We start from the raw sequence: 27,271 nt of genomic DNA on the forward strand, positions 1-27,271 counted from the left end.
CAACTCAAGTTAAGCCTTGTCAGTTGTCATCATTACGTGCCAAAATAAAGACCGCAAAAAACAAGCATATATTTGAGCATGATCCCAACCGGCACTGCCACCAGCGCCTCCGCCTCCTCCCTTGACCGCCACCACCACACTCGCTGTCACCTAGTTATATGGTGATGAAGTTTTATTTGTTAAAATTTGAAATAATTAAGACCTCAATTAATACTGGGATGGAGAGAGTAAAACTCATGTCGGGTTTGGATAGGACGCAGGGGTATAGATAATTTATTTTTTATTCAATTTTAATTTATTATGCTTTTATATAATGTAAAGATAATTAACAGGGGTTCACTCATCCATTTAAGATTTATAATTATTTTTTTATATTTATTTAAATTAATAATAGATTATTTGGGTTTCATTAATTCAAAGTTAGGGTATATAATTTTTAAAATTTTAATTTTTCAATGATAAATACTAATTAGAGTTTATAATATAATAATAATTTTTATTTTTATAAAAAATAATTTATAAAATAAAGAAATGAAGAGTGATACACGTGGTACACACAATATTCTGGGACAGAGGATCCCATCTGAATAATCTCCCCGGTTGCCATCCCTAACTAGTTGTTGAGTCCAAAAAAGTCTTTCGTCGTAAGAATTATCTATTTAATTTGTGTGTATTGATTAGTGATAGAGTAATCATAGGCAAATGCAAAATTTAATAATAGGGTAGACTGAAAATAAATATATAAATCCACGGCGGTATATCGGTGCTACAATGATGATTTAAAAGAGTTGGAAAAATAAAATGGCCAGAGTAGAGCGTTATTGAAGTATGCAGTTGATTTCTTTGCTCGCGTTACACACGTGCAAACACAATAACTTTCCTCAAAAAATTAAAATTAAAAATAAAAAGAAGAGTACTGCTAAACACACATAATATGTGCGCACATAATGCCCTCCAAAATTTATTACCTAATTTAAATTACTATTATTATTACTAAATTACCCTTAAGTTATATTGACTAAATTTTCAAAAGATATTTTTTCTTTTATTAACTTCAACAATTTTGGAAACAAATTCTTGATATATATGGCCACTAATCAAGATGCCACTTTGTTTTAGAAATGATATATGGAACGGTTTATTAATTCTTTTTATTTAAAATACAAATATTTTCATTAATCATTATCCTATCTACTAATATTTGTTTTAAAGAAAAAAAATTCATGGATAAGATAATAGTACGTTTTTTTTTCTTTTTGTTATTTTTATTTCATGGATAATATTTATAAGAAAAAAATTCATGGATAATATTTGTGTTTTGTTTTTTCTTTTTGTTATTTTTATTAATATATTTTCAAAACCATAGTAATTCCTTCATATGTTATATTTTTAATTTTGAGTTCATTAAATTTATTATGGTATAATTTTATTGATTAATTGATCGATGTTCTCAACGTATGATATTATTTCATAATTATATTTATTTTTTAAATTTTTTTAATTTATTATTTTGAGTTAACTAATTTATTATAATATATTGTCCTATAAATATTTTTATTGAGTTATCGATTGATGCGCTCAACGTATGACATTATTCCCACAACTATAGTCATACATTTATGTTTAATAAATTTTATGTTCACTAATTTGTTACTTCTTATTTATTCATTAACATATAGTTTTATGAAATAATCAAAGAAAGTAGTTAACGTATGATATTATTCTAAATATTTTAGCTATCCCTTCCTATTTTTTTAATTTCAAGTTCACTAATTTATTGCAATATATCGTATTATAGTATAATTTAATTTAGTAATTGATCGATGCGTCAGCGTATGACATTATTCGAGTTCTTAAATCTATCTATGAAATTATTTTCACCATTAAAGTCATTCATTCATTTTTAATTTATATTTTTATTATTTCAAGTTCACCAATTCATCATATTATAATACCCTATTTGGCTATATTATGATTTCATTGCGTAATCGATCGACACATTATTCTCACAATTATAGTCATTCCTTTATATTTTTTTTTGAATTTCACTAATTCATAAAATATATTATATTATAATATAATTTTATTATTTAATCCATCAATGCAATATGGTCAACTTATGATATTTTTTTTTTCTCAATTATAGTAATTCATTTCTATTTTCTAATGTAATAATAATCAAATAATATATTATATTATAATATAATTAATTCTTATTATTATATGATCATCATTAAATTTAATATTATACTATTTGAGTTCATAATATTGTAATTATACATTATTTCAAATCAAATACTAATATTTAAATTAACACAACTTAACTTATAAATATTTCAAGTATTTATTAATTTAAATAAACAATTAATCAATTCAACAAAAATGGATCCAAATATTATTATCTTAAAAACATTCGCAAATATTCTCTTGTAATGTGACAACTTATAATAATGTGTGTGTATGTTGGCCAAACGGTGAATGGTTACTGCTCAATACCAAAGGTCTTGGGTTCGAGTTCCCTGTGACACGACTTTTAAATTTCTTTATTTAATATTGTTAGTGTAACAACAACAACAACAACAACAACAACAACAACAACAACAACAATAATAATAATAATAATAATAATAATAATAATAATAATAATAATAATAATAATAATAATAATAATAATAATAATAATAATAATAATGTAAAATAAATAGGGTTACATTTTATGAAAATTCAAAATTGCTAAAAGTTCATACATGAACTTCATTTTTGACGCCTTTTATAAATTATATTACAATAATAACCACTAATTAATCTATAGCAAAATAAACATTCCTTTATATATTTTATAATTTTTATTAAATTCTTAACATTTCAGAATGTAACATGCATGATTACCAATTAATATCCTATATCTTTCATCTTTAAGTTTATTGCGAACTTTTTATTTCTATTGACATTTATTAAGTATGAATATGAAATAATAATTTAACCTCACTTTATATATAATTTATGCATTCCGATTTATATTAATTAAAGAAATGAAATATTGTACTATGTTTTATAGGAATGCAATTTGATTCTTCCCGTAGGATTTGATTATATATATATTATATATATATAATATGTAAAAATTCATGATATATTAATGTCTAAAAAATTAATATTTGTATAAATTAGAATGTAGATAATAAGTTATTTCAATTTAAGGAAATAAAATATTTTAATATTAAGGAAAGATATATATATAAGATTCAACGAGTTGTCCCTTCCTTAATTATCGCTAGAGGATAAATATGTAAATTACAAATTCAATTAAAATTTGATTATTTCCTTAATTTATGAAAATGTGTAAAATGACAAAAAAAATCCAATTATGTGCACACATATTATGTGCATTCAGCATTATTCTAAAAAGAAAACTAAAACACAATCTTCTTAGTGATATTGAATCTCATCTCCTAAAACAGTTAATGGTCCAGTTTAATAGCCCGAAATTCAGTGTACCACACATTATGTGGCATTTAATTTGAGTAATATTAAATGTATCCCTACCTGCACAAGAAGAACATTTATTTTGCCGGAAAAATGTAGCCGAACTAACTTTCTTTCGTAAATAAAAATAAGAAAAGGAAAGAAAGAATGAGGTATATTTGTTTATTTCGATTCATCTATATATGTTGTCCCAATATTTTCTGTGTAAAAATATGAATAAGGAAGTACATTAATTAGGATCATCAACCGATAAAAATCTAAAACTTTCGCCATCATCATTCCCCTCATACACATATAAGAAAGCAAGATATATATTTATACTAAATTATGGTATAAAACTAGAGAGAATGAATCAAGAATCCCAAATAGGGCCAAAAGCAGCAATCCCAGCAGACTTGCATGCATCAACCACGTCTCTACTCCCCTCAGGATTACTGGTGACAATCACCACCTCCGCCCCAAACTTCTTGGCGGCGTCGACGCTCATCTGCGACACGTTGGGGCGGCCCAGCACGGCGGTGTCGTGAACAATCACCTTCTCCTTGGGGTGGCCGCTAATCCACTCCTTAATCTCTTTCCCGAAGTTCTGCTCCACGCCTTTGGTCACCCACAGCAAGCAAACGTCGGCCTTGCACGGCTGCAGCAGAAACGAGAGGAATACGCAGATTCCGGATCCGGTCGCCACCAAAAGGACCCGACTGTACATGTTGGTCAAATACGGGAGACCCGCAAAGTGCACTTGCCGGACCCACAGGTGCCGCGGCGGGCTCGCCACCAGGGATCTCGTGAAGTCGCCGACTGCTCCGGCGAGCATCATGTGTTCTTTCTTGTTGTCTGAAATGATTCCGAAAGCGTGCCATTCGGATAACGGAGACGGGCTGATTCTGCCGAGGATTCCGGCTTTGACGCCGCCGTGGAACTTGATGATGGCGGCGTGGCCCGACGGAGACGAGACGCGGACCGGGACCCGCCTCACGGTTAACCAGGGAATGATGATTAAAACAGTGATTCCGATAGTGAACCAGAATTCTTGCCTTTTTACCAGTCTTGAACGTAAATCGCTGCTGTAGGTTTTGGTTAAGGGATCATATGAAATGGTGAGAGTAATGAAAGCCCACAGAAGGCCTAGAGCGCTCCAACCGGCGAAGCGGTGGGTCCGCTCGAAGACGTTGTGGTGGAGGTGGCGGACCAGAGGGAAGGCCGCCAAGGAAGAGAGGCAGAGAAGGCCGAGAATGGCGGAGGCGACGCCGATGATTTCGGGCGAAGTGTTGTCCCTGTCTTGGAGAGTGAGGACTAAAGCGTAAATCAGCCATGCAACGGAGGAAATCCCACACCCACTGTGTATTCCACCCAAAGACTGAAGCAAAGCAGTAGTCATAGTTTTGAGGCGCAGAGGAACCCATGAGTAACCCAAAACATTCACCGCCACCCAGAAAACAACCCTCAAAACCGCCTCGCTGCGGCACAAAACCAGCGCGAAAATGTTGGCGATGGAGAATAAGGCGGCGCGGTTTCTGGCGTAGGGGAAATCACCGGTGGCGGCGAGAACCAAGCCTGTGATATTCAACGCCAAGACAACTACAAAGAGGCGCTTGTAAACGGTGAACAAGCCTTGATCGAGAAGGATCACTGAAAGCCGCGAAGATGCAGATTTCTTCTTGGCGGCGGATTGAGGCGGCGGCTGATCCGATCTAGAGAAGGGTCGTGGGAGAAGAAGATTTGGTGGAGGAGATTGGTCCGGTTTACCTTCATCATGGCCTTCTTCAATGTCGGCAAGAGTTTCGACTTCGTCATCGTCGTCGTCGTCGAGATCGCAGAAATGGCTGCTGCTCCTGCTGAGGGACCTCTCCAAGAGGTCGGAGGATGGAACAATTCGACTGAAGCTGGTGGTCCACTGAACCCAAGATCGGCGGCTGCCGCTGTTGCGAGGCGGGTTAGTCACCGGAGCAGGAATAGCGAAGAGGTCGGCATGGGGTTTTATTTCAAAAGCTACGCCTCTGCAGCTTGAAAACCTTCCATATTTTTCAGTGTTTTTCATTTGGCAGTTTAGTGATCACAAAGAGAATGCAAAAGGAGATTTTTGTTTTGGGTAGTGAATGATTGCAAGGGAAGAGAGTTTAATTGATGTGAAAATTCAAAGCAGAAGATATTTTGATAATGAATCTAATGATCATTGTTTCATATTTGTCCACATGCATCAAGTGTTATTTGTATTTATAAGTCCCAACAACCAACCGAAGGTTATTAATATCTATCGTTACCGAAAATAATAATAATTATTATTATTATTATTGCAAAAAAAGAGTTAATTTATGAAAGTATACATTTTGAGATAGCAAAGATAAAAAAGTGGAAAATTACATAATTATATACCCTTATTTTATGTTGTAGATTTTTCAAGTTTAAAGAAACTCCATTTACTATGATGATTTGAGAGGAGGCAGCGGGCGAGGAGAGGTGCCGACATCGACAAAGGAAAGGAACAGAGGCGGTGACGCTTTTCACGATCGGAGGAGCGAAAATTCACAACTGGAGGTGGCATCGCCCAGAGAGGGTTTCTTAATTATTTGGCTAAGCCGCCATTGACGGCGGCAATAAACTTTTGCAAAAAGGAGGAGAGGTAAAATTAGAAATGATATACTATATGGAATAAAACTATTAGAGCAATTCCAACACATAACAAAATATATGGAAACAATCAAGTTCTCTATAATTCTTACCTCTTGCTAAAACTTATAAATACTACACAACGGGAGAAAATTATTTACGTCCTTAACCCGTCGTTAATAAGAATAAATTGAATTTTTATTATTATTTTTATCATTAATCCGTCGTTAATTAATATTTTTATAATAAAAAAAATATTTTATATTTAATTTAATATTTTTTTTATTATTTCATCATTAATCCTTCATTAAATAATAATTTAATTCAAAATTAATTTTAGTTTGTACTCTCTCTGTCCCACTCCAATAAGCTCACTTCTTTTGGGCACGGGGATTAAGAAAATTTACTTTTAAGTAAGAAAGTGGTAGTAAAGTGGTGTGGTCCACACCAATTAAGTACAACTTTTTTATCCAAAAAAAAAAAAGAACCTATTAGAGTAGGACATCCCAAAAAGAAAAATGAGCCTATTGGAGTGGGACGAAAGAAATATTTTTTATATAATTTTTACTCTAAAATCGATGATAATATGTTTTTTTTTAATAAATAAAATTTCGGCCCAATACAAATGAGAGCCCAGCTCCATCATTTATCTTTTAAATTCTGCCTAACTATAATCCATCAATTTCAATCTCATGCCAAATTAACAATCTGAGAGCAATGTAATTGCATTTAACCTAATATGCAAAGTATAATAATCGAGTATCTTGATTTTACATTGAACCATAGTAAATTCTTTTGTTGGAATTATAAAACAAATACATTTTCAAATTCTTGTAAGAAATACTAATTACCTTCGAAAATTCCTTCATTGGAATTTAAAAAAATATATTTTTTCAAACTTTCGAAAGAGAGATAAAATTTTTAAGGTAAAAAATTTTCGAGAAAAATGGGGTATTACAAAAATATACTCGCTACACCAAAGTATTTAGAAACGGATGTCATCCATCATTATTCCTTGAATTGATAACAAAGTATTTCATCAGTTCATACAAGAAGTAATGGAACGATAGTTCAATAATGCAAAGCATTAAACTACCAATTTATTCAACGCTCAACATCAAAAACCAGATCTGAGTTGGGCTGAATTCCCCATGATATAAAAACAGTTGAACCATAGGCAATCCGGAGAGCACTAGACATGATTAAAAACAAAAATCAACGTTATCCAAAAAAAACGAAAAAATTACAAGAGTAGTTCATATACCCGGGCCCCACATCCTGAATGCTGAAAAGCTTCAATCATCAACATCTGCTGCAAATTTTCAAACAGCCTAACAACGGGCAGCTAAGAAAGATTCGCACCAATATTAAGTAGATAGAGATTACCTTCAAAAGCGAGCAAATATGAATCAGACTATGCTATTAACTACATATGGGCAAAGCATTAAAAGAATAGAGAAGAATGGACCTTTGCAATGTTGTTTCTTTGAAGAAGACCTATTGCAATGCTATCTTGTAACAATCCTGAATTTTCAGCAGGCGATTACTCGGTCACTTTATCTTCTTCGAGGAACAAGTGAATTATCGATATCATGAGTTCTGTATTGGTTATACCAGAGCTCTGCAAAGACATAAAGGATAATGGCAAATCTTAGTCAGTAAAATGACATTTGATTGCTGAAAGTATGGTTTGTAAATGTCAATTCATCCATTCACATATTGAAGGCTGAGCTTATTTGAGAGAGCTTTAAAGATGTAATGTCTTAAGAGCATATGAATTGTCAAAATGTTTTGATAATTGGGCTTATAAGCTAGACACATAATTGTGAATTAGAGAGAAAATCCTAGTTAGAGAGAGAAAATTGAAGAAAGTTTGGGACATAAAACGCTATTAACCCTTTTAAAACTGCTAGGTTGATATCATACCTGTGGCTTACTAATCAGCTCCTTTAGAATAGAATGAAGTGTACATCGAAGCTCCTTAAAGAGGACAGCAGTTTGTGCTGGTGCTGCCATTTGCAGCCAGTTATCAACAATGATTAATCCAGTCTGAAATTCAAGAGAAAGAACCATTACAACAAATAGATGACACAAAAATTATAAATTTGTTAAGGTGAGACAAATACTTGATGCTGAACATTTATTGATCCACCAAACAACAAAATAGAGTAGGGTGAAACAATAGTTGTGTCTCGAAGGAACACTTTAGTTGTCTCAACCTGCAATTGTACAAACAAGAACACAAGCTAATGACGTCACAAGTAAGAGAATACAGAGTTAAAGATTAAAGGGATACTGAATTTTTTCCTTATAGTAGGTTCAATAATGTACGACAATTTACAAGCAGTGCTCTTACCTTTTCAAGAAAGACCAGAAAGGGATACTGAAATTTTTTTTGGCTACTGTTAATAGAAGAAGGATGTATACGAACTTCTCTTTTTCCATCATGCCATACAGATCGATTACCAGTGTTACCCACTTCAATGGTGGCAACATTAGGATAGAGGCCTGCACATAGTACTGCCTGCATGTGTATATAGGGGATAAGTGACTAGAGGAAAAAGTATTACTAAACAGTCTTAAGTCAAGCATAAGAATGCGCAGATAGTGATACATGCTTCCCAACAACTCAAACTAATGAATACCCAATTACAGTGATACAGGAGCTTCTGGATGAATTACACGGGGGACAGTGGTTTAGTAAAATTGGATCCAAGGGTCGGGTATCATCAAATCATGATCACAGAAGAGGATATTCCAAAAACCGCTTTCTGTACACATGACAGCCGCCATGAATTTTAATGATGCCGTTTGGTCCTACAAATGCGTCGGCCATGTTTTAGAGTCTGATGAAGACATATTATTTCCGCACTTGCGATTTTCTTTCCCATGGTGTTTTGGTATGCAGCCGTTCTTGGGAGAACCGTACTCAGGGAAAAACCTTTTGGGTTTATGGTTGGTTCTCTCTTTTGTTTACTTGGGAGTGCCTGTCTTCAAAGGTATTCCAAAGCACAGTCACACTCAATCTATTGAGGGTCACTGGAGACAAGGGGTTGAGGAAGGGCTGCAGGTATTAGGGTTTTCTTTTCTTAGATTTTTCTTGAATTGATTTTGAAACTGTTTTATGAAATTAGTTTTTTAATTAATTTTTATTTTCCTTTTCCCGATAAGCCACATAAAACGACATCGTTTTTGTGTCGTTTAGGCCAGCAAGGATGCCTCCTGTGAATCCAGTTGCAAACTAAATTTCTCAGTATTGAGAATTGTTACTGTGATATACTTATCATATATGAAACTGTCAATATCAATTTATTGGGAGAATTTTTTACAGCAAATGATATTATTGGGATATGATAGCATATTTGGCCAGTAAAGAATAAATGGGTTTTTCAAGACTTCATAACTAGAAAAAAATAGAAAAAGCAATACAAGAATAAGACAAGCATAGCACACAACAGTCATTATTCTATGAAGATACGAGAGTCAGCTGCACCTTTACAATATATATGCACATGGGAAGCTAAAACTGGACATGGTCTTACCCTCACTAGTGTGAGTTGATTTGAGTACTGATTGAAGGGTTGGGACAAATCTGAAAGCCAATTCTCAAGCTTTTCTTTCTTTTTCCGGCCAACCTGCTTCAAAAACTTCTGCCTTAGAAAAATTTAAATTTGACAGAATAAAGAATTGTGAAGTTAATATGAAATGCATCAGGTTATACACACACCACAGATATGTAATATAGTATTAGGTATGATAAAACAATGAAAATCTTTCCAAAACTCAGATGTATATTATGTTGAAATAAAGATATGGAATTTGACTACCTAATAATTTTGCCCGTACATCGGTCAGCCCATTTAAACAAGGAATTAGGGTTTTTCTTATGAAGACCTTTACAACTCTTGTGAAAAATAACTGTATTAATAAACAAATGAATTTTTCCTTGGAAAGAATCAAGGGCAGCTCCTAACAAAACTTTTTATACGTAACGTAGCTAGAAAAATAAGGATGCTCACCAACAAACAAGATTAGCTTGTAGGAGAAAATTACCAAAACTCGACCACAATCAATGTGGTCTGCATTCTCACTTTATTCTCATTATGTATGAAGTGATGAGAGGGAATACAAAGAAACAATATAAGTATAACTCTTGTTTTGTACTTCTTATAGTACCTTGTCCAGCATATCTCAACAGCAAATTTTACCTGGGTGTCGGACTCTTTTTAACATTAAGGTTACAGAATGAAAATGATACCGCAGAGAAAATTATCTTTTAAATGGGTTGTACTTTTATTTCAAATACTTTGCTTTTGGAAGCTACTTGGGTTTATTTAGATCACTTGAATACAACAATCAGGAAGAAAGCCCATATTTAATACAGAAAGGACATGCATCCACAAATTTAGAAACTGGTAGCTCTAACACATAAAGATTGTGTTCAAAAAGTAGGCATACCTGTGGAATATTTATAAGCCCAATGTCATCGAGCAAAGTACCAAATTGTATTCTCATGTCCCTAGCATAGATAGCAAGTACAATCATTTACAATGTATAATTTTAATTTGCTTTCTTTTATAAAGAGAAAAAGGTTAGTCTTCAGTGGCACTTAAAATCAGCAAGACTTGAATGTGATGATCACTATTAATATTTTCATGAAATTTCAGATAAACTACATCCTTACCAAATGAAATCAGCAAGCACAGAAGACATAGACACTATACCTTATCATGTACATGACAGAGCTACTTATGAAATGGGAAGCACAAAACTTTTGGGCTGCTTTAACTCCATGCTGCATCAACACAAGAACTTATTACTGTAAAAGAGCATATAATTGCTATGTAGCAGTCAAAAAATTGATATCGATACACATATTATAGTTTTATAACCATTTATATCTTCCGTTAAGTTCACTTGAGTATTTTGCAAATCATGCCTGTAAAATAATTGTACAGAAGAAACCATTCTGCAATACCTTATTTTCTCATCACTAATCCACCAACAAGCATCTTACATTAGAATGAACTTAGTTATATTTTAGATTGGGGGATAAGAAGTGGTTGGATTTCAAATAATTCCATATTACAAAAGATTCTAAATTAACCCAAATTGATTAAAAAGATAGTTCAGGATGAAAGTGATAGATATCAAATCCATCTCCTAGACCTTTCAATCAAAGAAACATCCATAAATTCTCTATTGTAGATTTATAATCAGATTGAGTATGACCACATCAAGGCATCATTGTAATAGGGAATTCTTTCATATGATTAATTTATGCTAAAGGGTTCAAATTTTATTTAAACAAAAGGATAGAATAGAACAGTTAAGTAACGCTTAGATTGTGTTTTGCTAGACTACTTACATTCTAAATAATGCTCGACTAAATTAAAAATCAACTATGAAATAAAAGTATACAACACAATGCCGTGTCTGGGTTTGAAGTTATATAAACCAGATTACTTCCAAAGTCCTTCATAATTAAAAATATGGGACCACTTATAAATCAACACACTTTGAACTAACAATAGAAGTTTATCACTGCTAGATTGTTTGTATCAAATTCTTTTGTTTCTTTTTGTTTTCAAACCATTCGGTCAAGTTTTACACACAACAAATAATGCTAAGATTAATTGAGGAGGTAATACAGATCAAGTCGTGTTTCTTTGAAGATCATCCATTTATTTGGTTCTATGAGAATATGTAAAGTTCGATTTCTCATCGAGAGATGAGGTCATGCAAATTACTTGCTGATGCTGATGAATGCACTGCACTGCTACCATTCTCTAACAGTTTATTAACCACAAATAAGATTGCAATCACTGATATCCACTGTGCACAATGGTCATAGAGTTTCCTCATAGGATAAAAGTCCCACTTCTATTGTTTATCACATGTTATGTTACCTACATTTAAACAAGAGGCAAATGAAGAAGCCTTCTCCATATCCCAAAACACTCTTTTAAAAAATATATGATACGAGCATATGCATATATATACATATGAAATATGCACATGCACCAAAGCTCTATAGCATGTTTCACCTTTCCATGTTGCTCATTGAATAGGCCAAATATCTAACTACAATGTCTTATCATCCTTTTAAATAAATAACATCCACCTCCTCTAGTTGTCTGAGAGTTTAGTTGAGATACTGCTTCATCTTAATGTTTGACAACCATGAAATCCTAATGTTAGGGTAATAGAAGTTCATTTTTTCATAGCAAAAAACAAACGCCAAAAGCAGACAATATATTAGCGCTTAAACCTGTGTGCGTGGATAATGTAGTTTTTTTTTTAAATTTTGATCAAAATCACGCCATATGGGTGAGGGGTTAGGCGGACCCCCAACATGTCCATAAACCAAAACCATCATATAGTGTCTCATACACTTTTTGCTTTGCACTTTTGCTGCAATTGCTAGACGATAAGTATGAGCAGAGCAAATGAAAGGTCAAGTACTTTATAAACCTTGAGGAGGTCAGAAAATGTAACTATTGCTTCACATCTCCAGTATTTGCTATAAAATTTGGCTTGAAGAATGGCAAAACAGCAAGAGGAGAAACACGGGATGCATAAAAACAACACAACATTGAGTACTAGATAGACTCACCACACTCAAAATTTTGTCCCATTTCTTATATGCAACCATCATTAAAAGATGATCAGATTGCCGGATGAATGCATCAACTCCACCACCACTTTGATCAGCCAACAAAGCCAACTTTGCTCTTTCAACATTTTCCCTCTGCAAAGTGTGCGATATATATGATATTGGCACTTCAAAAAAATTTAAGAGAAAAGACATTGCTTTGTTCTAAACCTCATCTTTCGGATACACAAATGGTGACTTATAGCTCAAGAATGCTGAAATAGTCAGGATAGGAGACAAACATCCAAATATTCCACCATATAAGATCATCTGCAAGTTAAATAAAAGATTAGCATTGACAAAAGATGTGATAAAAAATAGTCTTCAGCACAATTGATGCCAATAGTGATCAATAGCACCTTAAGTACAATTTGTAGCTCAAAACAACAGTGAAGATGACTCCATATCCATATGTAATAAAAAAATATTCTAGGAAGCTAGTCAGGTCAAAAACCTTGAATTATATAGTACTTCTAAAGTCACTGTCATCATAAGAGACCCTTACAAGTCGTATATGTCTACTCTTATTCCAATATTAAATTAGCAAAACATGGACTAGAATAAACAGCAAAACTGATCCCAATCCCTGTGTTTGGTGATATGATGGTTGCAGGAACTTGAATATTTAAAAACTGAAGTGAAATCACAATGATGACTGTAACTCAAACTGAGTAGACAAACACAATAAGTAGACTGAGGAGGTAATAACCCACAACTCATAGACCATATTTACTTTTGATGACTTCAACACATGTTATAAGTGAAGCTGCAGTGCAACGTCAGTTTGTGAGACCTGTTTTGGAGACCAAAACCAATGGAAAAGTTGATAGTATTTATATGTTTTTAACCTTGTAGCTACAATTTAGTTTTGTCTAAGAAAAATGGCTATTTATCACCATTGCCTATAAGAAAAATCTGAAACATTAAAAAAATCTTAACAATTTCGCTAGCACTACAAAAGTGTCACTGATATGTGAATCGTACCTTTCCAATCAATACATCAACTGGGAGTCTAGCCAGATGATAACCAAGAGGAGTCAACTCTTCATTTCCTTCAATGGCACCAACCTATAGATAATGATTCATTGAAAAAATATATCGACAAACAAGATTATGCTGATTACATGAATTACTTCAGACTACACCATTAAACAAAAATAAAACAACAAAGCACTTCTTTTTTTTCAAGTAGTTTGAATCCAACAAAGGTATTAAAACAACAACGATGTTTGCAACATTCTATAAGAAAGAGTAAGAAACCTAAACAAAATGCAGTATACAAATAAAATCTAAAACTAAGAAGTGTATGTATATTGTAAAATAAACTAAAACTAATTGTTTAATACTTACGAGATTTAAACAAAGTGCATGCCTTGAACTTCTAATGCACTGCCCAAGTATAATAAGCAATCCTAGTTGGCTCAGTTCAGCAAAAAACTAAAATCATACCTCATAGAGCAAGGAAACTGCTGATGCAATAGATTCTTCCCTTGGAGGTTCCAGAGCCTTAAAAAATTCAATAGAAGATACATGAGGAAGTGTAGCCAAGGATTAGAAAATCAGAAAAAGACAATAATCCAATAAAAGGACTTGCCTTAGACAAAAATTGCTTTATGGAACCGAGAGAAAGCAATTTTACTTGCAGACATAACTCTGTCAGTGGCATTCTCAACATCTCAGGGATCTAGACAGATAAAGACATTTCCAGGGTCAGAAATAAGTACAATCAAACCAACATGAGGCATGTGAGTCCCATAACTTCATTTTTTAACTATCATTACTGGTTGAGGAAGCATAAAGCACCTGATATGAGCGCATTAGTTTTTCATATCTGTGCCTCGTATACAAACAAAAGCAAACTCCAGGTTTCACACGACCAGCTCTTCCTCGCCGTTGCCTAGCATTTGCTTGAGATATCCAATCTTCCACCATGCTCGATAGTTTCTATATGTATCAGTTATAACATATTGGTTTAATGTTAAAATTGCACAGCAGGGTTTAAATATACTTGATTAACTTACTTTCTCGCACTAAGATCCAACGGGATCAAAATGACCAATGCAGGCACAACAAAGTGTTCTATTCTTAAGTGATTGAATGAGCATTTAAAAGTTGCAAAATCATTTTTTTCAAGTTGCTTGATAAAGGCTCATCAATTTTCACCTATTTACATGAAATGATCACACTGCAATAGCAGCTATAGATTTCCATTGATTTATCCAGCATTATTTGTCTAAGCAACAACACTAGCAATAAACAAACAACCTCATAATCCATCATCATCCACATTACTCTAGTCGTGATAGAAGTTCAAGCAAATGAGCACCAACCTTATTCGGATTATAACGATTCTCCTTATGCTTTCCACAGTCTACCACATATACAATGTCATCTATAGTTAAGCTTGTTTCTGCAATATTTGTGGCAATAATAACCTGAAACAATAAAATCCCATTCATTATAACAAATTACAAACCTTCGAGATCTAATTGTCAAACTAGATGATAATCCAACCCATCTCTTTATCCCCAGTTTCTAATTTTAGCAATCTGCTATCTATCAACAACAACAAAGGGATTTAAATAGGAATGAAAATGCATCCAAAGAGAAAAACTAGATGCATCAGCCAAGAAAGTGTCCATTACTTCATAAAAGTCAACCAACAGAACACTGCTTTGAAGATCATTGCTTCATCACGGGGCAACACTTTTATCATGGGTGATGATATCGATTGATGTCGATTATAAATCAGAAAAATAAAGACCAAATAAATTAGGGGTGACTATGTGACTATATATAGCATGAGATTAAGGTTAAATTTGAATATCGTTTCGTGTGTTAGGGAAGTACTTTATTGGAACCCTGTGGGAATGAAATAATGTTTGTTCATAAATTGAAATGATGTAGAATGAAGTATTATGGTGAGTGGTGTCGCATCAACCTTTTCTGATTTAATATGTAAAGGGAAAAAGGATATCCCTCTGTGTGGTTTTATTTCCTATCTCCACTTTCTTTATACAGAAACACAAATTACTTTCAAGAAATTTTATTTTCGCCTATGAAAGTATCAACTAACAAATAATTAAATAATTCGACATCCTAGAATCCCTCAAACTAGAACAAAACATTGAGAAGCCATCTATAGTTTTTACAATTTTACTAACAACAAAATATTATTAACAAGTCACATCTACACTTATAAATGTCTCCCAAAAATATATCATCTAATTTTATTGAAATATACTGGACATTTTCATTCTTTACACATTTCCCGACCCCACTATTAATATACATTCCCAAAAACAATATTTCAACAATGGATAAAAATACGATCAAATCCAGCAATCTATTTTGAGGTAAGGATGAAGCACATATATTTTGCTCTAGAGGGAATCAGATTGACATTGCATAACAGATTAGGCATTTGATATGAAGTGTCACCCTCTGGTCAAAATTCTTCATCTTTCGTTGATTAGATGTGTACTAAGAATATACTTCCACCAATATTCTTGGACAAACTAGAGATGGTTGAGGTTTTTCTTGGACTTGTTGTCATAGAAGTTTACACAATCAGGCGAACCGCAAAGTAGCTAAACAGGCTAAATCAATAATCTTATGAAAGGTTTGCAAGAGGAGTCTAATTTTATTTTAGTTTTTGTATTTATATTTTCACAAGAAGAACCCTCACCTGCTACCCAAGAGTGTTCTTTGAGTATACCTGACTTCTGTAAATGGCCTGTAAACCACCTAGAAGGGACAAATCACATAAGAAACACCTTGATTGAGGATTTGTTTTTATTTGAGGAAGTGGATGATTTACAACTCGGCAGGTTATGGTTTCTAGTAGAAAGATGAAGGCAGCAATTGGTTGTTTAACTTATATTAGTTGCTCAATTTATGGGCTAGCTAAGTCATACTCTCATGGGTAGATAAAAGAGGGTTTGTTGATTGATTGTTATTAGTTAGGACATATTCCTTTCTCTGGAAGTTTGTGCTGGGCCAGGCCATCATCACTGAGGCTATTTTCCCTTCAGTTGAGTTGAATAGAGCAGAGTTAAATCTGAAAACTTTGACACTACCAGATTTCCTGTTCTCATAAAGAAGATAAAAACAGACAGGCCACATGGAATGTTGTCGCATGTTGAGGTTTTCAATCTTTCCCTTTCTATTATGCAGTTATTTAGTAAATCTTTTAGCTGAGTCAGGACGCGACAACAATTAGGTCATCTTCAAAGCTAAAGCACCAAAGACCCTAAACACTTATTTTCTTATTGAGTTTTAATGGTGCCACAGGCCAGACATACGAACATATATCAAAGACCCTAAGCAAATACATATTTAAATATTCGATGAATCCAAGCAAATCTATTATTCAAATCATGAAAATTCGATGCCTAATTCCTAGGAGTACTATCATAGGTTAAGGTCCTCTGTAGTTCATTGAGAAAATTCACCCCTTTTTAAATGTGAAAGTCAAGGTTTGCTAAGTTGTAGACAGCCAGTTCCAAATACATAGCATATTAATTTCGGGATGTAACTGAGAAAATGAATCCATACAATGTGTATAGAAAGTTGTTCATCTTTATAAACTTCAATGAATAACGTATGGCAAGGACATGAGAGACAAGAAAATAAGTCGAGCAATACCCAAAATACTCCCTCTGTCCCATTACTTTCGGGCACGAAGATTAAGAAAAGTGTAGTGTATAAAGTGAGTTGGTGGAAGATATTGAAGGATTATTTTAAGTGAGTTAGTGTATAAAGTGAGTTGGCCCACCATTAATAATAATTTAAATAGTTAATTTTTTACTAAAAAGGGTATGGAACATTACTAGTGGCAGTGGGACGTCCTAATACAGTAACTGGGACATTACTAATGGGACGAAGGGAGTATTTTGAATTGAGCTACCAATGCCAACTCAGAGAAATAAGATACTTGTTCAATAGAATTGAGCCAACAATGCCAACTCAAAGAAATAAAAGCCACAGTGCAAAACTACCTTCCGTATGTTATCAGGAGGATTTGAAAACACCTTCCTTTGATCCTCGGATGCTACAGATGAATGCAGTGGAAGAAGCCATTCAGATGAATGTCCTCCAAATTGGCGAGAAGCAGCAAGTCTATCTTGTAGCATATTTATTTCAGCAACTCCCTGTTAGATGGCAAAAGAGAAATCTGATAAATCAAAATTAACTAACAAACTTGCTACACAGGCAGGTGAGTAGGTCTCAAAATAGAATTTGTAGAAGCATATTAATCCCCTACCGGTAAAAAGACTAGTATGGCCCCCTCACCATAGGTTTCATCAATATGGCATACCAGGTCCTCCAGTAGATCATAATCAATAGTATCTTCATTTAATCTTTTCTGCATTAAGACATTCAACGCTAATTGTAGTAATGACTCGTGAAATACAGCCCTCGTGAAATGAATGATATGTACCAAATTTTGGCGGGTCTGCTCGCTGTAATTTAGATAATCGCCTTCAATGTAATATGGATTAATAATTTCCTCAGAAAGTAAGGACTCATCGCCCCAGCCAGATAAAACAAGATTTTTCTTTCCTCTTCTCTCACCAACAGGAGCACTCTGCAAAAATAAGACAATGGCTAGCATAGTATCTCTAGCTGACGCCTATAGATACTCGCATGCAAATGGCCACACAAACAAACAATAAAATTACAAATACTAAAACCACAAAGAAATCCATACTAGAATATCTCTGTGTATACGAATAATGAACTCTGTTAGAGTTAGACTTGTATGTATGGTATATCTTGTTGAGTAAGTTAGTGCGTTCCTAGTTCAGTTAGGACTCTTATGTATATATAGGTGCTTTGATCAGTAGATGAATATAGAGAAAATTTATATAACATCGAAATTTACGGTTTGAAATTTGAAATTGAAAGAAATTGAAATTAGGGTCTTAGAATTTGAAAGTTAGGGTTTTGGGGTGAAAAAGAGAGCAGTCACCCACTTTGAATCCAAGACCTGTTCTAAGTGGCCAGTCTCTCTTTCATGCTCCCTTTCCATCTTGTTCTTTGTTCCCAATAAGCTTAGGATATTTGGTTGTACTTATTTTGTTCGGGATGTTTGACCTCAGGTTACAAAACTGGATCCAAAATCTTTGAAATGCATATTTTTAGGCAATTTTCGGGAACAAAAGGGGTATCGATGTTACAATCCTAGTCTTAATAATTATCTTGTGTCTCACCTTTTCGGAACATGCACCTTTTTTCATGCCTCTTCTCCTTCTATTAGTGAGGGAAAGGAGGATGATTTTCTTATATACACCATGCTCCCTCCTCTTGTTGTTCCTCCTAAAGCCTCCATTAAGCCTTCCATCACACAAACGTATTCTCGTCGTTGCAGCCTTCGGTTCCTACTGTTGCTTCTGCTCCAGATGCACCAACCTCAGGTCCTGATGAGCCAATACCTTCGTCATCAAATCCAACCAACCACGAGTGATGATCTTTCCCTTCATCTTATTCTCTTGTTGCTTCTACAATTGATTCTATTCCTAAAACCGTTCATGAAGCTTGGGCCCATCCTGCATGATGCAAAGCCATGATTGTGAGGAGATGAATGATTTGTATGCTGATGACACTTGGGTTTTGGTGGACCTTCTTGAACGAAAACTACCCTTGGTTGTCAATGGGTGTTTACGATCAAAGTCAATCCTGGTGAGTCCATTGATCGTTTGAAAGTTTGCCTTGTTGCTAAAGGCTATGCTCAGACTTATGGTGTTATTGTGAGACATTTTCACGGCTTCTTATTTTGCTGGCAGCCCGTAATCACTGGCCCCTTCACCAACTTCATATCAAGAATGTCTTTCTTCGTGATGATCTGATTAAGGATGTCTATATGGATCAACCACCCTGCTTTGTTGCTCAGGGTGAGTCTAAGAAGGTCTGTTATCTTATAAATCTTTGTATGGGTTAAAAAAGAGTCCCAAAAGAGTCCCCATGCATGGTTTGGCACGCTTGCTCGTGTTGTTAAGAAGTTTGGTATGAAAAAGAGTAAGTCTAAGTCTGATGTTTTTGTTTTCTACGAACGGTCTGAATGTGGTATTATTTTGTTGGTTTTGCACTTCGATGATATTGGTGCGATTCTGAAGAAATTGCTTCTTTGAAAGCTTTTCTCCCTCCTTAATTCAATACCAATGATTTGGGGGAGGTTAAATACTTTTTAGGTGTTGAGGTGATGAGAAGTAAGAAAGGAATATTCTTGTCTCAAAGAAAATATGTGCTTGATTTACTTTCAAAGACAGGATAGTTGGGAGCTAAACTGTGTGGCACTCCAACGGTTTCCAATTTACACCTTCCTAAAGATGGTATGTTATTTGTTGATCCTGAGATATATAGAAGATTGGTTCGAAAGTTAAAATATTTGAGGGTGACACAACTTGATTTAGCTTATCCAGTCAGTGTGGTGAGTTAGTATATGTCGTCGCCAACTGTTAATCACTGGAAGGTGATGGAGCAGATTTTGTGCTATTTGAAGAGAGCGCACGTGAAATTTTATATGATGACCATGGCCACGATACAATTGAATGTTTTAAGGATGCTGGGCAAGGTTAAAAGAAGATAGAAGATCTACTTCAAGATTTTGTGTGTTCCTTGGAGGCAATCTAATTTCATGGAAAAGCAAGAAACTAAAAGTTGTATCACGCTCAAGTGCGGAGTCGGAGTATAGAGCTATGGCTAAATTTGTGTATGAGATCACGTATTTACATCAGTTTCTAAATGAAGTGGGTTTGACAGTTTCAATACCAAGTTGTGGTGATAATTTGCACTTCGTATTGCATCTAATTTAATCTTTCACGAGCGAACAAAGCACATTGAGATTGATTATCACTTTGTTTGTCAGAAAATTCAAAGGGGAATGATTTCTACTGACTATATGAGAATTGAAGACCAATTGGGAGACATCTTCACTAAAGCTCTCAATGGAGTTAGGGTTATCTTTGTAACAAGCTAGGCATGATTAATATCTATGCTCCAGCTCTAGGGGGAGTGCTAAAGTTAGATTTGTATATATGGTATATCTAGTTGATCAAGTTAGTGCTTTCCTAGTTAAGTTAGGACTCTTATGTATATATAGGTGCTTTGATCAGTAGGTGCTCCCCAAAATCATGATTCTACCTTTGCTTTAACAAATTCTATTTATGTTACCAAGTGGCCAACAATAAGTCCAGATAAACACAAGAATTAGCTAGATAGCTTAAAACAGATAGCATTCCTCTTTGGAGTTTCTCGCTCACTTGGAGACTCAAAAGAAACCTAGTGCCTTACAGCAAAGAGAGGAAAATCTATCAACTTCTGCAAATGCAAGTTCGCAAATTTAAGTGGAGTGATCTTTCAATTTTATTATTCCTTTCAAGTCCAAATATGAATTTAACAATACTGTTAGACAGGACATAGAAAACTTAAAAGTTCAATGTCCTAAGGTTTCTGCATCATTTTATATCCCTGATTAGATAGTCAAGAAAATCTGGTCTTCAGTTTCTTGTTGATGACAGTTTCCTTAAGTAGTCATAGAAAATAAAGAATAACCTGAATTAAGCCATTTAAATCATCTTAACTAAGGAGACTTAGCTACAGCAATTATTTGATTCTAAGGTCAAAGATTATATGACTCGCCTAATGTGACTGGCTATGATGTCGGGCTGTATGCCCATATACCTATTGAAATCATACCTTCCGAAACCCAGATATTGCATTATCTATGGACGCAAGTGAGTCTGAAGCAAGGCGGTAGTTCAAAATCTCATATATATCCTCAAGAAACTGGGTAGACACAGGATGAGTTCGCCCTCGAGCAGTAACCACAGGACAATTACCAAAGTACTGAGAAAATAAGTGTGAATCAACTGTTGCTGACCTACATGACAACGGCAAACCACCATTAAGCAGCATAAAGTGTTTGGATATAATAACAACCATCAGAACAAGCTGTCACGAAAAAAAGTTACATACATACATAAGAATAATCTTCAACTTTGATTTTCCCCAAGTGTTTTGCTGCTTCTCAATCAGATTTTTCAAAATAATGAGCAGAAAATCCCCCTGTTACACATTAAATCCAAGAGAGTGAGTCCACTTGAAATAAACCTTTCTCACACTCACTAAGAAAGATCAGATTAAGCAATTCAGGCAAAAAATTATGCATGTGCTTCACTTCCAAATTTATTTTCCTTTGTAGGTGCTGTGGTCATATTCCTATCTGAAAAGTATAATTCTTAACTAAGGCATTCATTTTCATTTCAATAAGAGAAAAATATAGTAACTTATTGAGTTAAATAGAAGTGAACAAAAACAAAAGCAAGAAGGTCTCTAACCTCGTCTACATTGCTCTTCTATCAAACACAACTAGAGACCACAGTACGCAGGTCTATTCAATAATGTCATAAACCATAGAAAATTAAGTGGATCAACGATATTTTTTTTTATTTAGAGTTCTAAAGAACGCACGCTAAGATATCTATCAGAATATGTTTTTTCTAAAAAAAAAATTGTTCAAAAATAAGTAACTGGTGAACATGGAAGAATCCACTGTCTTCGAAGCACATTTAGGAAAAAGTCTGAGAGAGAAGGGGCAATGAAGATACGCATGGTTAAGATCTTCAGACTTGTTCCAGCATAAACACCACCTTGGGGACATAATATTGCATGCAAAGCTTAGCTTCCCCAAACCCAATAACCACAAAAAGACTTTAAAAAGTTTAGGGAAGGGTACCTTCCAGATCTCTATATAAATATGTGAACACCCTTAAAATAGATATATTGCATAAATTTGGTCGACGGGATGAATTACTGAAGCTTGTCAAAGGATATAAAACAAATAGCTCTCTAATTAAGTAAAACAAAGAAGCCTTTTCTCACATGTACTAATTGCCATTAATCATGAAGAGTGAGTGACAATGATTTATGGACATGTTTCATTGATTAATGGAGGCACAATACCTGAAGGATAGGCAATAACTAAAATACATATGTAACTAACCAGGATAGACCGCTCATGAACTTCATCGACTATGACATGGCTAATATCAGCTAAGTCATTGTTACCCTGCAATAAGAACAGTATAAGGAAGACAAAAAGAGGAGGAGGATCTGATACCTTCATGCCAATTTTATTTTGATTGTGTCCGTATAACTAGATGATTACTAGTTCATCTCAGCACCGATTAATAAGAAATTGGGAAAGAAATATTTATCTTTGAATGTATCAAAATCCTACTTGCAAGAAAACAATGTACCACATAATAAAAATTGTAAACCTACCGATATCATCCGCAGGAGAATGCCAGTCGTACAAAAAAGAAGCTTTGTTCTTTCATTCCTAAAGTAGTCAACCATATAAGAGAAAGTGCAGAGTTTATCAAACATGCTCCACAAGATGATAATATGATAATGATGACGACGGAAATAACTTTGAGCATGCATTCGAGAATAAATAAATAGGGACTAAAAAAATACAATAGCTTCTGGTAGACTAGATCTTCGCACAGAGGTGCATCCCAGCATCAATTAATTGGGCACTAAACCATGGAAAGCCAAAGAAAACACATTCTTCCCCTAATCCCTATACCATCATAATTTAACAGCAACAAAACTTCATCAAGTATGCCATCTTACAGAAGTCACTAAGAGCTTTCAGCAAAACCTTCTAAGAGCCAGGACTTTGATTTCAACCTTAATTGAGGAAGTACAGGTAAAAACATTAACAAGAATATTACCAATTAGAAATGTCAAGATACATACTCAGGGGGTTCTAGGTTGAAGATAACAGACACAGGAATTAAAATCAGTGGGGAGCAACTCTCATTGCTGGTTCTAGATTTGTGGAATTTGGAAGGGTAACAAGTTAATTATTACCCCATTTTAATTTACTGCACTTCCCCATTTTGATCCCATAACCATTACCCCATTCAATCAAACCCATCACCATATACAGAACTAAGTGCATCCCCAAATAACTAGGATGTGATGTAAATGTAAAGATATTTACCAGTAGCAGTTTAAGATGATCAAACCAACTGAAGAATTTTCTTCTCCTCCATTTTATAAATGACGGTATTAGAAAAACTAATATTTTAAGAAAGGATTAAACTGGATCACCTGGCACTATCAAGACGAACTTGATAACCAACCAAGGAATCATCTGATCCTGGATAGGATTCACAACGCTCATTAGCAACTCTTTCAGCAACAGATATGGCCTAAAATCACATACACATTATTGGTATAACCATAATATAACAAAAACTCGTCCAACTATGATAGAATAGTATTATCTTGACTTGTAGGAATCTTCTAAACTAATTTCAACACTGAAACTTGATTGAAGAAAGTAACTTCCCATATTGGCTGACTTGAGTATTTAGGTAATAAACACTGGCTAATAATTTATAAAAGCTGCTGATACTATCACTAAACATGCTCAGTAGCTCTTTCTGTTCGGTGCAAAAACAGAGAATTTTTTTTGTTACATTAATACGGTTCTTTAAATATCATTGATGTATCAACGCAGATTCAATCAAAACTAGGACTACAACATTCAGAAAAGTTTAAACGTATTTATGTTTTGTTTCAACAGCAAGCAGAATTAGCAGCAGAAGCGATTTTAGGAACCGACTGAGATGTGTCATCGAGCACATCTGAGACTTTGCACTTGATCCTGTTGTGGCCATCTAGAGCATAGTGTCACTGAACTCACATTTGCCCTGGAACCAGGTTGTAAACACCATGAAAGCTAACAGATTTGTAAATTATAGGGTATTTTCATTTGCTAAAAGACTGGCTCCTAACTAAAACCTAAAGACTTTACCATATATACACATTTCAGGTGCCTAAAGGAGTTGCAAGCTTGATACATAAGAATATGCAAGATTTTCATTGAGATGGTATAGATAGGGAAACTCATCCTCATTCAGTGTCTTCCGATGTAGTGGGTGGTCCTACTAAGGTGGACAGATGGAAAGAAATGGTGAATGTATCAATCAGAAAAGAGATAGAATATCTCTGCAGAGTATTAGAGATCATATTGTTGCTAACTTTGCTAGATCGAAAGGGTAGGTTTTAATGAGGCTTGGCTCTTGTGCTTTCGACATGTGATTAACTTCAGTTTTTGACTTTTTTCTTCTTTTTAATACTCCCTCCATCCCGATATCGTTTTCACTTTTGCCATTTTGGTATGTCCACGATATTATTTACACTTCCATTTATAGCAGTAGGGTCCACAAACTCCACTCACAAGTCACAACAATAGTGGGACCCAAACTCCACTCACAACAATACCCACTATTATCCACCACTTTCTTAAAACCCGTGCCGTCTACAAAGTGGAAACGATATCGTGGACGGAGGGAGTATGAAATCAATTTCATCAGCAATGAAGGGGAAAAGTCAAGTAACATGACAGAATGGTGGTCCAATAAAGAAGATCTAAAAGCTTACCCTAAAGTGAAGTTCATACCCAAAACGGAAAAATTTTATGTATTTTGGAATATTTGCTATGTCTTTATGTCTTTTATGACATTAGGTATAATTTATGTGTTTTGTTACGAATTCCGTTTTTTATTCCGCCTCACTCCGTTTCGAAACTAACGCCTTGTGAGGCGGAAGAAAAACGTTTCGCCTTACAAAACGTACTTTAAAACATTGACTCACATGTATCATTTATTTTCCATAAATATGTTTTTCAATATGAAAATTAATTTTTTATATTTAATAGAAGTCGAGGTGACAAGACATCTACGTGATTTATCACTTAGAGAAAAGAACGTACTACAACTGTAGCTCCAGTCACCACCATAAATAACTTAGCTAATAAGTAAAGAATAATCATAAGAGTGAACAGGTTACAGATGCAGCAGCCACTCTACTCTTCAATTGACCATTAGGACTTGATTTTTAAGTGAAAATTACACATCTTCATCACGCTGGAGGATCTGGCACGATAAAAGAGCAATTCTAGTAGTAACAAACTTGACTAATACAAGTGACTAGTGTATCAATGGCCACCCTTGCAAAAAGATGAAATGAACCACCATAAAAAAATGCTAGTATTATGGCAGAAACTCCTAGAATGCCTCATTTTTTTTCTGAACAGCATGCAGTTTGCTCAGAATTGCAGAAAAAACACCACAAAAGTACAAGTAAGCAGATCAACATACTGTATTTAGAACATATTAGTAGTGAAAGGAAAAACACCTTGACAGAATTGAGAAAGGCTATTTTTAACAGAATATGAATCAAAATTGAGTCAACTACTAACCGCGATTCTCCTTGGCTGAGTGCAAATTATATTACAATGACCACCAAGTCCTGCTTCAATCATGTGGTCTAATATATACTGCGGGACCTGCATAACCATCACAGAGAATAAAAACCTATGCTTATCAACGAAAATATATCAAAGCAATAAAATAATAAACCTCCACAAAAAGTTTTAAAAGTTTAAATGAAATGGTTGTCACACCTGAGTTGTCTTTCCACAGCCTGTCTCTCCAGAAATAACCACAACATTATTTTCCTCAAGTAAGTGCAGAATTTCGTCTTTCAACTCAGCAATAGGGAGGCTAGATCTTGTTTGCAACATCACCTGCTCAAGGAAAAACTAAATAAATAATTGAGGATCTTGGATGCGTCAGCAAACAAATGCGCACAGAGAAATTTCAATATTTCATACGCAGAATTTGTTAGCTATGAACTTAAGAGTGAAATGACTGCATGTTCCATTTGTTGATAAGTTAAAGTCTCCACCATTACGCCAATGATTTTTTTAATATTCTCATTATGAGCATATTAGCATACAGAGCACTTATATAGCACGTTTAATATGATTTGGTTTATCTATTTCACATATTTAGATGAGATAATGCCATATTATAACTCCAATTTTTCACTTTAGAAAGAAAAAGAACTCCAATTTATTATTCTCTGAACGAAAATACTCTAAAAAGAACACCTAAGTTGCTCAAGAACAGTAGTATGAAGCTTGAGATAAACTAAATCATGCATCGAACTCTTGTCCAAGTGTCATACAAATTTCTTAAGAGACTTAGACCAATAATTGTTTTCAGTTTTGATATAGAGCCGCCAGCATATTCCCTGACAACAGGAATGATAATTAGCTACTAGCCAAAAGCCATAGCTGCAAGCAAATAGGTTAAAAGCCCTTGCAGCCTCCCTGAGAACATTAACCTTGTACTTTCTCATTTCCTTCTTGCATTCTTGTTTCTTCTTCAGGTAAGCACTTTCAGCATGCTTATTGCTGCCCATGCCTGCATAAAACAAGTACAACCATAAAGTAATTGATCCTGAAAAAATATTTAAGAGTTAAGAAGGAAATTTTCAGGCTTCCACCTAATAATAGAACTTCCAAACTTGCTCTAAGATATCAATTGTCATACATACACGGCTGCTCATAGATCCGATCATAAGCTCGGGTAAAGAAGGAATCATAAGCTCGCATAAAGAAGGAAAGAGTACTACCACTAACAGGTGTAATCCCAT

The 27,271-nt window shown here is 34.4% G+C and overlaps 2 protein-coding genes across 4 annotated transcripts in view; both read right to left on the reverse strand.

The window, feature by feature from the left end:
* Window positions 1-3,623: 3,623 nt before the first annotated feature.
* Window positions 3,624-5,686, reverse strand: LOC130985379 (adenylate-forming reductase 03009-like). Its single transcript, XM_057908337.1, has one exon. The coding sequence runs from the start codon at window positions 5,522-5,524 to the stop codon at window positions 3,839-3,841; it is 1,686 nt and encodes a 561-aa protein (XP_057764320.1). The 5' UTR covers window positions 5,525-5,686; the 3' UTR covers window positions 3,624-3,838.
* Window positions 5,687-7,077: 1,391 nt separating this feature from the next.
* The window catches only part of LOC130985380 (DExH-box ATP-dependent RNA helicase DExH7, chloroplastic-like), a 33,965-nt gene continuing 13,771 nt past the window's right edge, over window positions 7,078-27,271 (reverse strand). Inside the window, exons 10-35 of one of the 3 annotated variants that reach the window (XM_057908338.1) lie at window positions 26,960-27,039; window positions 26,235-26,357; window positions 26,031-26,117; window positions 23,873-23,973; window positions 23,036-23,093; window positions 22,755-22,820; window positions 21,732-21,817; window positions 21,449-21,632; window positions 18,192-18,338; window positions 18,015-18,116; window positions 17,749-17,901; window positions 15,079-15,183; window positions 14,552-14,692; window positions 14,343-14,432; window positions 14,198-14,254; window positions 13,733-13,816; window positions 12,920-13,018; window positions 12,710-12,844; window positions 10,818-10,888; window positions 10,552-10,612; window positions 9,636-9,731; window positions 8,450-8,617; window positions 8,220-8,312; window positions 8,020-8,142; window positions 7,562-7,714; window positions 7,078-7,479 (exon numbers count right to left, since the gene is read on the reverse strand). In XM_057908338.1, the coding sequence (XP_057764321.1) occupies window positions 7,637-7,714; window positions 8,020-8,142; window positions 8,220-8,312; window positions 8,450-8,617; window positions 9,636-9,731; window positions 10,552-10,612; window positions 10,818-10,888; window positions 12,710-12,844; window positions 12,920-13,018; window positions 13,733-13,816; window positions 14,198-14,254; window positions 14,343-14,432; window positions 14,552-14,692; window positions 15,079-15,183; window positions 17,749-17,901; window positions 18,015-18,116; window positions 18,192-18,338; window positions 21,449-21,632; window positions 21,732-21,817; window positions 22,755-22,820; window positions 23,036-23,093; window positions 23,873-23,973; window positions 26,031-26,117; window positions 26,235-26,357; window positions 26,960-27,039 (2,588 nt within the window). In that variant the 3' untranslated portion in view covers window positions 7,078-7,479; window positions 7,562-7,636. Of the gene's footprint in view, window positions 7,480-7,561; window positions 7,715-8,019; window positions 8,143-8,219; window positions 8,313-8,449; window positions 8,618-9,635; window positions 9,732-10,551; window positions 10,613-10,817; window positions 10,889-12,709; window positions 12,845-12,919; window positions 13,019-13,732; window positions 13,817-14,197; window positions 14,255-14,342; window positions 14,433-14,551; window positions 14,693-15,078; window positions 15,184-17,748; window positions 17,902-18,014; window positions 18,117-18,191; window positions 18,339-21,448; window positions 21,633-21,731; window positions 21,818-22,754; window positions 22,821-23,035; window positions 23,094-23,872; window positions 23,974-26,030; window positions 26,118-26,234; window positions 26,358-26,959; window positions 27,040-27,271 lie in introns of those variants that run through there. The other 2 variants (XM_057908339.1, XM_057908340.1) reach the window with 2 other exon arrangements.

The sequence above is a fragment of the Salvia miltiorrhiza genome, chromosome 5, assembly GCF_028751815.1.
Source record: "Salvia miltiorrhiza cultivar Shanhuang (shh) chromosome 5, IMPLAD_Smil_shh, whole genome shotgun sequence".
Taxonomy (NCBI): domain Eukaryota; kingdom Viridiplantae; phylum Streptophyta; class Magnoliopsida; order Lamiales; family Lamiaceae; genus Salvia; species Salvia miltiorrhiza.